The 15,760-nt window shown below is 30.7% G+C and overlaps 1 protein-coding gene across 1 annotated transcript in view; it reads left to right on the top strand.

Moving 5' to 3' along the window:
• Nucleotides 1–15,760, top strand: part of LOC145667142 (uncharacterized) — a 629,144-nt gene that overhangs the window by 540,629 nt on the left and 72,755 nt on the right. Inside the window, exons 7-8 of the mRNA XM_081734883.1 lie at nt 4,219–4,531; nt 14,848–14,880. Of these exons, the coding sequence (XP_081591009.1) occupies nt 4,219–4,531; nt 14,848–14,880 (346 nt within the window). The remainder of the gene's footprint in view (nt 1–4,218; nt 4,532–14,847; nt 14,881–15,760) is intronic.

Genomic DNA, 15,760 nt, shown 5'->3' with positions numbered 1-15,760 from the left:
ATATTAATCTGAAATTTTAATTGCGAATTTCAAGAAAAAATGTTATAAACATAATAGTTGTATTTTCAAAAAAATTTCCATAATGCAAATAATCATTTATATGCATTATTGCAACGTCTTTCTTAAATAATTATTGACAACTTTACATAATAGCCTGAACGACAAGATAATATAGTGTCTCCATCTACGGAAAATGAAGTTCTTAAATTCAGTTTCATCAAGAAGAAAATAAAATATTTACGGTTTATGGTATGTGATGAGTGAAGTAAGTTCTTAACATAAGTGCAATATTTGCTTTTAATGTTTAAACGTATATTTCCATTTCAGGCTACACTGAATTATGCACTTTTTCTTTCTATATAGTATTACAGTGCATTTGTACGTTGTGGTCAATTCAATATAGATGTTATAATATTAAGGGATCTTTAGAATAAGCAATAATATTTGTACATATATGATGATATGAATACATGGAAGCAAAATATATTTTAGTGATCATTTTGTTTCTTCTTCTTGGTGTAAGGTCACGACTGAATACTGCTAGTTTAGTCCATTGTTTTATTATTAATTTCAATATTTAAGCCACATTTAGTGGATAGTGAATAGTGCTAGTGGATAGCCACATCTAGTGCTTTAGTGGATAGATATTCAACACAGACTATAATAACTGAAATAACATATCTGTACACAACACGGAACTAATCTGAATAATTTGAATAAAATACAAAATGCCATATACTTATCATGGAGTTACCCTTAATGAAATAAATTGCATTTCTGACTTCCTATCTGTATTTTTATTTACTTCAACCCAGTAGCGCATAGCGTCCAATATATTGGATGTAATGCAGTAATGGGTTAACAGACGTTTCAAAGACAATTTACTGCCTTTATCGTCAGTTACAATAATAAAGACAGTAAAATGCCTTTGAAACTACAGTTCATATAAATAAAACATTTATTGAGCACCAAAAATTCAATTTAACTGAGTCTGTTAACTGCAAACATTCGTTTCCTGTCAAATTTGACATATATAGTGACAACACCATACTCATGATAGTTCATCTCTGATTCAAAAGTATAACACTTTGAAGCTTAAGTGAACCACTGACACTTTTTTAACTTTCATTATCTATCGTGCTTCATAAACTCTGCATCCTAATCGATTGTATCTCATTTAAAAAATTAAGCAATAGATTTATAAACTATATTAGATATTAGCTTTAAACTAAACTCCGTAGCACGAAACTGATTGTTTGAAGAGTGTTTTCAGCATAAGTCTTGCACCATGATCGTTGTGGTTAGTTTGCTTAATCCGAGTCCGCTTCTTCTTCCATTCAAATAGCTTTGTAATTATTTTTACACTCTTTGGTGTAAGCCTCATTTGCCAACAACGTCTCATTTCACCCACCGTTCACTTATCTAGGCACGGACCAAACCAGCACTGCTTGATTTTTGGTGATCTCACAGACGACAGTGTTCTAGTACACCTAGAATTACAGGACGAAACAACGAGAACAATATTAAAAAATATGCATATTCGGTGTTCTTTTATTCAATAATGAACTAAAAATAAAGAGTAAAAATGATAGGAGCATTTCCATTTTCCACATTATATTGTTGGTTACAAAAATCTTAAAGCTTCTATTATATATTTTTCTGCTGCATTTAAGACGAGTGTAAAGCCGCGTACATCACGAATATTTGACAGTATGTTTCCTCTTCTTTCAGTGCGGATTTAGACGAAATCGATCAACTATCGACCAAATATTTACCATTCGCCAAATACTCGAAAAAAAGTGGGAATACAATACCCCGGTATATCAACTATTTATTGATTTTAGAAAAGCGTACGACTCGGTTAGGAGAGAAGCATTATACAACGTTCTTACAGAACTTGGAATACCGAGAAAGCTAATTAAATTAATTAAGATATGTTTAAATGAATCCCAAAGTAAAGTCCGGATAGGAAAATTTTTGCCCACGAGCTTTCACGTCGAAAATGGCCTGAAGCAAGAAGATGCGTTGTCGCCATTATTATTTAACTTCGATCTGGAATACGCTATAAGGAAAATCAAAGATAGCAACCAGGGCCTACAGTTGAACGGTATTCACCAGGTTATGGCATATGCTGATGATGTAAATTTAATAGGGGAAGATAGGAGAACAATAGAAAGAGGGTTTAGAAGTAAATGCAGAGAAAACTAAATACATGGAAGTGCGTTGAGACCGGAATACAGCAAATTATGGATGCGTTAAAATATTAAATAATACTTTTGATAAAGTGGATACTTTCAAATATCTAGGATCAATATTAACAGAGGAAAATCATATTCAAGAAGAAATTAAATATCGACTAAACGCAGGGAATTCTGTTACTATTCGGTTCAAAATCTCTTGTCTTCGGGAATTCTGTCGAGGAATTTGAAGCTTAAAATATATAAAACGATAATCATGCATGTTGTTCTGTATGGTTGCGAAACATGGTCACTTACTCTGAGGGAAGAACATAGACTGAAAGTATCTGAGAACAAGATCCTGAGACGAATATTCGGACCCAAGAGGAACGGGAATGGGGAATGGCGGAAACTTCATAACGAGGAACTACATAATTTACATGGTTTACCCAACATTGTTAGGGTCGTCAAGTCTAGGAGGCTTAGGTGGGCGGGTCACGTAGCTAGAATGGAAGAAAGTAGAAACGCTTTCAAAGTCATGACTGGAAGACCAATCGGCAAACGACCATTAGGAAGACCTAGGCGCAGATGGGAGGACAATATTAAGATGAATCTCGCAGAGATTGGAATACAAAGTAGAAACTAGATGCAGTTAGCTAAGGATAGAAGTCAGTGGAGAGGTTTTGTGAACGCGGCATTGAACCTCCGGGTTCCATAGGCCATAGAGTTAGATTAGTTAGATTTTAGTTTCCTCTTCTTTGTAATATACATTCTTGGACGTTAACCATTGCTACTCATCTTTAATTCCTTATATTTCCCTCATTTATATTATTTTCTTTATAAGAATAACCTGTATATCTATTGATGACTGTCTATCCGACTCGAATTTTCAATTCCTATGAATTCTTCACCTGAACATACACAGTTTCATACTTGAAATAGGTGCTTAGCCATCTAAAACACACAGAGTATAGCAACTCTTTGTATGCTTGGATAACCCAGTGTTTACAATTTTGAACATCTATGATGGCTGAATTGAATATTATACGATAAATGGAGAATCGAGTGGTTACCGCACCGCCACCAGAAGTTGGAAACCAGGGATTTATTTTTATTCAAGTCGTACATTTTTCGTTATTTGAATTTGATTGGTTTCGATTGAATTGAGGAGAGAACGGGTATATCGACAACATAGCTATTTATCCCCGTCATTATTGAATTAAATTAGATTCGTCTATAGTAGATACGGTGAGAAAAAGTAGTCTTCTCCATTTATCATGTAACGTCTAAGTCTACTGTGATAGGTGTTCAGTAATATAGATCTGACTAGCCTAATATCATCAGAAGTTATGGTACAGCCCATAGTAAAGGAATGGCTGAGCACCAACCTCAAAGAGCAAAATTAGCGTAACAGCACCGTGAAGCTGAGACCATACTTCGATTTCTAGCCCAGTCGCAAGTTTTCGCTTTTTGATTTCCATGGTATTTTCACCAATAAAAGAATGTGGTGTGACGTAAATTGATTGCTCATTTTTGTATTTTCATAATATTTAATTTGAAATATTTAATTTTGCTTACAAGTATTCATATCACATATAAATGATTGAGAGCCAAAATGGACCATCTCCTGTGACGGGAGTTAATACATTATTTCTACCCTGCTCTGATTTCTATGGTATTAGGTGTAAAAGAAGGTTACATTTTCAGAAACTTATCATGTCGATACATCAGCTAAAAATTTGAAGATAAGCACATTCTAAATGAAAACAAACTTTTGAATGTAATGGATATCACTGTTGTCCATAAGTGCACAGGTAGTTCATTCTGGTTCCCAAACTTTTACATATATAAATGATCCAAATGGTTAGAAGTTTTGTGATTCCTCAGCAAATTGAAGGTACAAGTGGAAAATAAATGCATTCTAACATCGTAGAACATTTAGTTATCACAATTTACGTGCATAGGATGTGAAATATGCTGTGTATTTATGGAAAAAGTCATTAACCTAATATTATTTATTTTATTTACTATGATACCTCAGCGGGCTATTCCGAAGATAGTGATTACACGAGTGATATCAACTACCCCGTGGGACAACACGCCAACTCTTCTGCCTCGCAGTACCGGAGCGCTGCTCACCAGCTTTCCACACCCCAGCGCTCTCTGGAGACCAGCCGAGAGAACTCGTACGAGCACGAAGACGTTCCGGGTCACCATCATTCCGGAAGTCATGGGAGGAATACTTCCGGCGGTGGAGGTACAGAGGACTATTACAGCAATGAAGGACGTCGGAGCGATAATGAGTCCGAGCCTTTGTACTACAACAGTCGGCCCAAGAACTATAAGGAATATAGGTAGGATACATTGCAACAAAGTAAGGAAATATATTAATCTTAACTTTATTTCTGTGTAATTTTCATATTTTAATTTCTAAATTTGTGAAATAGCTGATGAAGTAGGATTTAAGATTAAGAGTAAAATTAATATACCTAAAGTAGGTTTCGAAATGTTGATGGGCTTCCGCCTGTTTTATACTTATAAAATTAGTAACGATTACAGAGTGGATGTTTAGTCATTAAAAACCTGAAAAATAGGCACTTAAAATTTAAAGAATAGGCAGTAAAATAGGCACTAAAACAACCCGAAATAATGAAGATAAGTACTCAATGCAGTTTAAAAACTAATTCAAGTCATAATAATGTTCAAAAAATATAGAAGCATACATGTTTGTTCACGTAGAAAAACTAAGCTTGACATGTATTCCATGTATGTTTGGTAAATACATTCTATATAACTTTTTATCACTACACATAACAGTCTTATTTTGGAGAAAATGCATAGAATAGGAAACATTAGGCACTAAAGCAATTTTGTAGGCATTAACGGGCGAAATAGTGAAAACAGGCAAAATAAAATTGACTTAAATTGAAACTATAGCCTCCCACATAAACTTTAAGACTTTATTTTTCATCATACTTTTAATATTAAAGAATAGACATTTTGCCTAACAGCCTTTCTCTAAATTATCTCTTATATCATTATAAGATTAATTGTGCTGTGATTATGTTTTTAAATTGTTAAATTTGGTTGTATCTCAGAAATCTCAGACATTTGAACGTGAATATATGAGAAATAAAAATTACATTGTCAATTCTAAGAATTAAGTAATGGATACCTCAGAAATCTCGTTCGAAAATTAATTCGAAAACTAACAGGGCATGATTAAAACTTTAATAATGACAAACTTGATTTCTAAAAGACTGTTATCTTCTTAGTAAATAGAAGAAATTTTTCTGTGTTCATAGTTGAATGTATTGAAATGTACTCAAAGTTTATTTCCCACGACCGTTTCACTAATTCTTGTAGTAGCACCCACTATGGGTAAATTGTCGATTTAGTAGCACCCTCAGATGAATGTTAATAGCCTAATGCAATAACATACATCTGGGAATATTTATATCCAAAGAAGTGAAACATTCTCCTAGAATAAATATTAAGTTACTTATTATTTTTCATCTACTAGTAAATACCTTTATCAACTGCACTTTAGCTTTATGCTTTTCTGAAGCTCATGGTAAAAATTATTCTTATTTCAAAGATTCTACGGGACAAGAATTTTAGTTATGATCCAAAACTGGATCAAAAGGTTGTGATCTTGGCCAATAATTAGTTTTTGAGTCAGGTGCCACAAAATGTTTCAATGCCCCCTAAATCGAGTTTTGGCATTTTTTTTTTTTTTTTTTTTAGGGAATAAGTATATTATGCTGAGTTAAGTGATAGTTTTGGTTTGGCTGCACTATATGTAGTTCCCCAGGTATAAAACTACAAGAATTTTTTAATTGAAATGTATTGAATTTTTTATGCATTTTTGGATCAGGATTCACAAATTTTTTGAAGGGTTCCTAAATCGAGTTTTCGCATTTTCCATTGAACAAGCACATCATACTGAGTTAAATGATGGTTTTAGTTTGGCTACACTATACGCAATTCTAAAGATATAAGGCCTACTAAAGAATGATTGAAATATATTGGATTTTTTATCCATAAAGACTTCAGGGTTAAAAAAATCGTTTCTCAAAAAACTTCGAATAATCAAGTATGGTGAAATGTAATTGCTTAAAAGATTTCGAATAATTTGGATCGTGGGTAGAGTATTCTTGTGTAAAGTAATATTTCTCAATATTTATAATGTTGATATGTCTTAAAATGAGGAGAGTTACATTTCTGAATGACATCAAATAAGCCAATTTATGCAAATTAAACTTTAAGTTCAAAGATATTCAAGAAACTGGAATTTACGGAATCAGTCAATTTATGCAAATTAAACTTTAAGTTCAAAGATATTCAAGAAACTAGAATTCACCGAATCAGTAAATTAATGCAAATTAAACTTTAAGTTCAAAGATATTCAAGAAACTAGAATTCACCGAATCAGTCAATTAATGCAAATTAAACTTTAAGTTCAATGATATTCAAGAAACTAGAATTCACCGAATCAGTCAATTAACGCAAATTAAACTTTAAGTTCAAAAATATTCAAGAAACTAGAATTCACCGAATCAGTAAATTAATGCAAATTAAACTTTAAGTTCAAAGATATTCAAGAAACTAGAATTCACCGAATCAGTCAATTAATGCAAATTAAACTTTAAGTTCAAAGATATTCAAGAAACTAGAATTCACCGAATCAGTCAATTAATGCAAATTAAACTTTAAGTTCAATGATATTCAAGAAACTAGAATTCACCGAATCAGTAAATTAATGCAAATTAAACTTTAAGTTCAAAGATATTCAAGAAACTAGAATTCACCGAATCAGTAAATTAATGCAAATTAAACTTTAAGTTCAATGATATTCAAGAAACTAGAATTCACCGAATCAGTAAATTAATGCAAATTAAACTTTAAGTTCAATGATATTCAAGAAACTAGAATTCACCGAATCAGTAAATTAATGCAAATTAAACTTTAAGTTCAAAGATATTCAAGAAACTAGAATTCACCGAATCAGTAAATTAATGCAAATTAAACTTTAAGTTCAAAGATATTCAAGAAACTAGAATTCACCGAATCAGTCAATTTATGTTAATTTCTATTTATTTTTAAGCTATAACATTAATTAAAAGATTCTTCTTTTCAAAATTTAGGAGCATTTAAGATCAACTTGTCTTGCACTTGAGATAAAACCTTAATTTCTTCACTGTTTTACAACTTCTTAATCATTATGTTTAAAGCATTAGTTTATTATGATGAAAATTCGGTAATTATAACAACCTGAACACAATTTTAAAGATATACTGTACTTTCTCAAATTCTTTGTTTTATTTCTATAGCACGTGCCTTCTTTGTGAAATTATATATATAAATGATAAACATTAAATGAAAATTAAATGAAAATTAAATGATTAAATGATTAAATGATTAATGATTAATGATTAATTAAATGATTAAATGAAAATTAAATGATAAACATTTTCTGAAGATCAAAAAACATTACTCTTAGTACTTTGGAAATATTTTGGGGATCAAAGATCCAATATATTTCAATCAAAATATTTCCCTGTACGTCTTATATCTGAAGAACTACATGTATTGTATCCAAACCAAAACTATTACTTAACTCAGCAGGATGTGCTTATTCCGCAAAGAAAAATATGAAAACTCGATTTAGAGGTCGTTCAAAAATTTTGTGGTCTCTGATCCAAAAATACACCAAAAGATCCAATATCTTTCAATTAAAAATTTTCTTGTACACATCATATCTGGAGAACTACATATAGTGTAGCCAAACCCAAATTGTTACTTAACTCAGTATGATGTGCTTATTCCGTAAAATAACAAGAAAAATCGATTTAAGGGCCATTGAAAAATTTTGTGGCCCCTGTTTCAAAAATACTTCAAAAGATCCAATATATTTCAATCAAAAATTTTCTTGTGGGCCTTATCTCTGGAGAACTAGATATAGTATAGCCAAACCCAAACTATCACTTAACTCAGTAGAATGTGCTTATTCCATAAAAAAAAAACGAAAACTCGATTTAGGGGCCGTTCAAAATTGTGTGGCCCCTGATCTAAAAACTAATTATTGGCCAAGATCGCAATCTTTTGATTCATTTTTTTCGATCATTCCTAAAATTCTTGTTTGCCCATAAGATTAGAAGCATGTAAACAAATATTCCATAATTTCCAGATTACATAATTTTATTTTTGTATAGGGTTAGAGGTAACAAATCATTGCAGTCCTATGTACACTGATTTGCTTTAATAACAGGATCGGATACTTGTAATGTCAATGCATTCTTCGTCACGTAAATGTAGACAACTTTGATGATGAACGTATTATTCGAAACTTTTTAATGTAAGAGAGGGAAGCAGATTTTAAAACTAAGAATATCATCCTGAAAGTTGTAGTTTTGAAATAAATTTATTAATGTATTTCAGGAACTTCAAACAGAACATTCTCTAAACAAAATATTATATATATATATATATATATATATATATATATATATATATATATTATTGCGAACTACTTCTTTTTGTTTAGTTACATACATCACACGTATCTACGGCATATAAAACATGAAAAGAACGTTTTACCAAACATTAGACCACACACACATACACAGATACTTAAAATATATTTGTAATAGCTTGGCAATTGGAGGGAGTCCATTTTCCATTATAACTATGTATGAAGAGTTGTATAAAGGAGAATATTAGGTACAACAACTATGGAACAAATCATATAATTATGTGATAATAAGTGCTAGACATGCAACCATAAAGCCAGAGAGTTTGTTTTTTAAAGAAAAAGTATTAAAGTTCCATTTGCCAAGGAAAATATTAGACTCTGTTTCTTAAACTTTCTCAACACTGCTTTTTCCTTTATATGAGTTGTGAGTTTTTAACGAAATTGTTTAAAGAAACATATTTGATGTAGAAATGACGTGTTGAAAATTGCTTCACTCAAGAATCTGTCACAATAACAAATATCTATAGTTCTCTTCTTTTTATGTGCACAATGTTACGTAATTACTTATCTGTTACGTTCTAATGTTTAATTCAATATATATATAGGTAAGGGATTTTCGTGAAGAGAAATTAATTCTGTTGATTGAATTTTAATTTTAAAAAATTGCGTGTTTTCTTCACGTTATAGTAAAAATCACGTTAGATTACGTTATAGTAAAAATTTAAGAGGAAAAATATTTGATGACATGCTTCTTAAGGGATTGAAAGAAAATATCAATTACATACCTAACCAAATACACAACCTTTTTCTTACGTAGCAGATGTTACTTCAATTTTGGATGTACCTTGAAAGTTACGCAAAAAACCTTCTACGTATATATTTTATTCTTAAGCAAGAAAAGCGTTTATAAAATTTAGTCACTTTCTTTGAAAAGTACTAATAATTTGACAAGATATGAAAGATTACTCCTAGTTTTACCATCTTTACTGTTGGATATTGCGGTTCAATCCCCGGTAGTAGTTCATGTGATTCATATAGATTACATTCCACAGGCTATAGGATCAAAATTCAAACATTATATAAAAAGCATCTGAGCAAATTATATAATCTATAAATGGTGGAAAATAAAGTTTGTTTTTTCTTTTATATACTTCTTTAGTAAATTTTGATTTACAACAATGCACAATTTTAGAATATTCCCTCCCTGTAAACATTTATTGTTAAGAAGAATCACAAAATTTCCAACCCACTTTTGGAAAATAAATTTTAGCATTACTTATATCTTTTCCAAAAAAACAAATGGCGATATCGCATTTGCTGCTAATGCACTTGCTCTTTCAAGAGGTGAGAGACCCGAGTTGTGGGAAAGTTTGAAGATTAAAATTACATGTCTATGTTAATATTTGACGCAAATTAGTGTAAACCTTCTGAACAATTGATACAATTTCATCACAGAAATATCGTTTCTATCAATTGATTCAAAGAAACGCGTCCTCGTTATTGGTTTTGCTTACTTTGATTAACAAATTGACAAACCAGATTTACACATTTAACAGTTCTTCCAATATATGTAGGATCATATTGTGTATTAACTTGCCCATGTAGTGTCCTCTCCGAGATTACAGTGAATATTTGCTGTTTGGTACGTTGGTTATATACTTATCAAGTATTTAAGGTAGCATTTTGTAAATAGCATTGTAATATCGATGGCTTATAGAAACAACAGCATTTTTTCTTCACCTCTAATACAGCACTTGTAGACAGAAAATTGCATGCATTTTGAATGGATTCGGCATAGATGAATAAAACATTCACAAATGTTTACGCCATATTTTAAGAGTTACAAATTCGTACGAACTGTTACGAACAATTATTTCCGTTTTACTCTAAAACATAATGTTTAAAAGGGTTTACTCAAAATACTTGAGATTTTACGTATTATTGAAATAGATGTCAAATAACCCTGTCTCTAATAAGCTAGAAAATGTATTTTTCGATTCCAAACTACCGACTTACGGCTTTGAAAGAAAATAGAGCGTGAGTTTCAAAATTTGTAAGTGTAACTGAACTGCATTTTGTGGAAACGTACAAATCTTTATATTTACTATGAAAGAAATAGCTATATCTACGAAATTTTAAAGTAAGTTTACATACTTATTGTATTAATCAAGTTCATATTATATCCAGTACCTGTGAGGGAAATATATATAAATGAATTTTCTTATGATCTCTTGACATACTACATGGTTGTGTAGTGCTTCTATGAATTCTTGAACCGTAAGATATCATATTGAAAGTTATTTAACTTGAAACCTTAAGAAAAAGTAATTGCTTGAATTATTTACAGAAAAATATTGCGCAAGTACACGTATGATCATCCATCTTTTTTTAGTTAATAATTCAGTCAACTAAAAAATTAAAGTAATGGAAATGAAATCCCTTGCAAGTACTTTAAGTATTTTTGTCTGAGTGATGAAGAAAGTGGTGTATTTCTTCATTAAAAATTAAGAAAATCATGGCCATCATCATTTTAAGATACTTAGTCAAATCTGATGAAACGTTCATAGATTAGTTCCTGCTCTAAACATTGTTAATTATATAATTCAGTTCTAACGAAAAAATTGAAATGTTTATTTAAAAATTAAAAATCATAAGCTTTCAGCACCAAATATTAAATAGCATATAGTGTTTTAATAAGTATTTGCTGGAAGATTTATTTTAAGAGCTAGTAGTGATGTAAATATATTTGATGAAAATTTTAGATGTCCATACATCTAGGGAGTAACACATTCGGAGGTTGTCCTATTAAGGAAAGGGTAAAAATTTAATATACATCTATCAAATGAAAAAAGAATGGAAGTAAGTCTTCAACTTTGTTCTTCTTACAAGAATTTTACTATTATAAAAGTAAATTGTAAATAATAACTTGAAGTGATATATTTTTAAAGTATTCTTTTTGGATCCAGTGTTAGCATCTAGGACTAAAACCAAAACATAAATTCATAAATATCTTAAACTGGAAATAAAAATCACTGAACAAAATAACGTTTATTTAAAAATAACAAATGTGTAACAGTTTTGTCAACTAACTGAACATAATAGCTTCATCGGACACTCTGATGTCTGAGTATATGAAGAAACCAATATATTCAGTTCTTGACAAAACTGTTACATATTTATCATTATTCATATATATTGATATATCAACGAAACCACCACTAAGCCTGTGCATGGTGACATGTAGAAAATTTTATTCAGACATATGTGATACCGTAGACATATGAAAAAATTAAATATCAAATGAAAAAGAATTGGAAATTTATCTGCTTTCTTCTTAGAGACGTGTTCTTTACGTCACTTAAAGATATTGCAGTGTCACTGACTTCTAATACAATAGATACACTAATTGAAGAGTAAAGGGATATATGGTATCCACCAAAGAATAAAATTCTTCTTGAATATTGTTACATTGTAATATAATTAATACAGATGCACCACCGCGTTGCACATGTGCTTTCTTCTTTACATCTAGCTAACAATCTGCGTTTATATCAAGAATTTTATGCATAATGGTTTTATGTGAAACAGAGATCGTGCCTTTACATATAGATACAGTAGTTATTCTAATTTAATTTTAGTAGATGATTAGGATATTAGAAAAGTAGAGATTGAAAGCTGGTCAACACTACGGATCAGTCGTAGTAATTTAGAATATTTTTTGATAGTAGTTATCTAGAGAAATAGTCAGAACGAAGCAAACGCTGAAAGAGTATGCTTAAGTTATAATGTTACATTCTGTTTCTAATTTAGGTGATTGATTCCTTTCTCTCTAAATACAACAAATACATTTATATTGATATTTATCCTTCCAAAAAATATTTAAATAACTTTCGGTTACATATAAAGTACAGGATTTGAAGTTTTAGCTTTCGAACCTTTATTTAAACACATTTTCTACAAAGACAGCGGTTATTTATTATTATTATTATTATTATTATTATTATTATTATTATTATTATTATTATTACTTTAAAAATCCAATCAATTTATCTCTCACAGTACTAAATAATTTCCCCGGTCCCGAGATTTTATTTTCAGACTATTAACTGATATTAGAAACATAATTAATTTTAATAAGTTAAATATTTCGAAATTAACATTTATAACAATTCACTAGTTTTCCTATCATAAACATAAGAAAAATACACGAAAAAAGTGTTATAAACTTGCTATAATTACAATTATGTGTTATTCAATATATTAATCTTTCTTTGCATATGATATAAAGATAATAAATCTACATTTTAATTTATTATTATTGCCAGCAATATTTAACTACTTTTAGATAACGATACACCTTACAAGTATAAATTTCATTCAAATGGACAGTTGACGATTAGAGACCCCATCACGGCGAAATTAAAATACCGCTAATTTTACAGTAATTATATGATATCTTCAAATAGATAAAAGATAATCGAAGTGTGGAACAAGAGCGCGCTAGGCAATAATATTTTACATGAGATACCGTTATCACGACTCACTTATCTGCTTTCTATTTCCAGCCATTTAGAAAATCGGCATTTATTCTCGCGCGTCTAAATGACTGCAAATGGAAAGCTACTAGGTGATTCGTGATAACGGTGCCTCATGCAAAATAATATTGTCTAGCGCGCTCTTGTTCCACACTTCGATTATCTTTTATCTATTTGAAGATATCACATAATTACTGTAAAATTAGCGGTATTTTAATTTCGTCGTGATGGGGCCTCTTATTAAGCAAAGTTATTAGTCTAATGCTACACCTTAATGTTAAGCTTTGATATAGAGCAAATTTAATGTATACAGATGTGTTCATATCGTATAATATACTTGAAAATGAGAAGTAACTACAGGAAACATTCCATTAGTTTTCTAATCTAAATTTGACTATTTTTTCATATAAAGGTTTATGATTGCAATTACGCAAATTGAAATTATAAATATTTCTCTTTTAACTCAGACATCAATTACGTAATTATGCACCAAATATGTCTTAATCATAATATTATCCTTATATATTTCGTCATGAACAACTTTTTAAATGCATATAGTACGTAGTCTCGGCAATTTATTTTATGAAAAGGAAGACATTTAAATTTTCAGTTGATTTTGAAAGGATATTTTGATTGGAAATGTTTATATTAAATAGATAAATTGAATTGTATTTTCTCATATGAATAATTATCTTTACTGGCATTATTACTTAGTAGTATTATGAAATAACAACGAACTATCATTAAAATAGAAACTACTGTGCAATGTGTGTATCAGTAACAAAGACTTATTGAGAGAAGATATACCGTATTTACTCGCGTAATTCTCGCACTTTTTTAGACGAAAAAAGTTGTTTCGAAACAAGGGTGCGTAAATCATGCGGGGAAAAAATAGCCACATCAGTGAACATCATCTAATTTTTTCCCCAGTCAAAAAACACGAAAATACCGGTACACATTTTCTTTGTAGTAAGAATTGACAACAAACAACTATTTCTAAATTTGTAGAAAAATAACATTAAAAAATTGATTAAGAAGTCGTGTGGTTTCTTACCTTACAACAATGGCTTTGCTGCGTTGCCAATTGTTCATTAGCTACCATAATTGATTCCTGGGAAAATGCTGTTTCACAAAAAGTTTCCGCGTTCGCAAATTACGCGAGGAAAATAAAATATACAGAAAATGCCCTTCAAAAATTGGGATGCGAAAATTATGCGAGGGCGAAAATTACGTGCGTATTTACGGTATTTGCTTTTAGATTGCTTAATATAAATTTTGTAACCAAATAGTTATAAAAATCATCTTCTGTAGCCTACTAATCTCCTGAAAAAGGTAGCCGCGACCACCGAATATACCTATTTAAAAATGTCTTCAACAACGAAGGAAAGGGCGATTAAAATTATAACTATTCAACATATATTAATTTAACTAGCACGTGCGTTGTTCCTCATTAAACATATGGCTGAAACCAAACTTGGAAATTGACACTTAACTTACAGTTGTTTAGAGAGCGGATGCGATCACCTAAACATACATAGGCTGTGACGTTAGAACTTAAGCAGACTTTAAATAATTAAGCATGCTCTTCAGAGCACCTTATTTTTTAAAAACTAGTAGATTTAAAGATAGAAGTCGTGTACATTGAATGTTTACTTTTCAGGCATCGGAAACACACATGGGACACAGAAGACAGGTAAGAAACAAAACACAATCACCACAAAATTTAGCTTCTTTTCTTTAATAAATACCTTTTGTCAAAGGGACGTGTGGAACAAGCTAATTGACTTCGTTTTGTGTCTATGTTTTTCGAAAGGTAACACTATTTCTTAAAACACAAGCACAATCTATTCACATGTGTGTTATATATTTACACTTCTATTTTAGCGAAGTTCTGTTCGTTTCTTTACATTTTCTTTGCATTAATAAAGTAGTAGAAGAGATTAGCATTGGCTAATAAACTCATAACGATCTGTTTTATATTTGAAATGAACGTTCTAGGAATAAATCTTGCATTAGGAACAAATATCCAAGCTAGCTCTCAGGGTGTCTCACAAGTTCCCTGACATAGGGTAATTCTGTTATTATCAGAGTTACAACAAAATGTAAGAGGGGCACCGTCTCCAAATATGATGTTTTCAATCTAAAGTGAAGGATTCTTTTTAAAAAAATCGAACTAGTCGTTTGAGCTGTACACTCTTTATGCGACCAATGCTAAAGGAAAATGCAACGTTGCCATTTACCTGAACCCACAACATAAAGTAAATGGGCTGATGTTTGAAATGATGGATGCCATCGACACGTCAGCATGAAAGACAGTAGCTTCATTCATTTATGTTGTGAGTCCAGGTAAGTGGCAAGTTGCATTCTCATTTAATATTGGGCGCATCAAAAGTGTACAGCCCAAACGGCTCATCCGATTTTAAAAATTCCTTCACTTTAGATTGAAAACTATTCACTTTAGACATCATATTTGGAGACTGTTTCTCCCTTTAAATTTTGGTATGTCTGATAATAAGAGTTACCCTATGTCAGGGGACTTTTGACACAGCCTGTATATCGACTCGAAATTGAAA

The sequence above is a fragment of the Thermobia domestica genome, chromosome 12, assembly GCF_964235325.1.
Source record: "Thermobia domestica chromosome 12, izTheDome1.hap1.1, whole genome shotgun sequence".
Taxonomy (NCBI): domain Eukaryota; kingdom Metazoa; phylum Arthropoda; class Insecta; order Zygentoma; family Lepismatidae; genus Thermobia; species Thermobia domestica.
The sequence above is the reverse complement of the archived record's forward strand: the minus strand, read 5'-3'. Positions and strand labels throughout refer to the sequence as shown.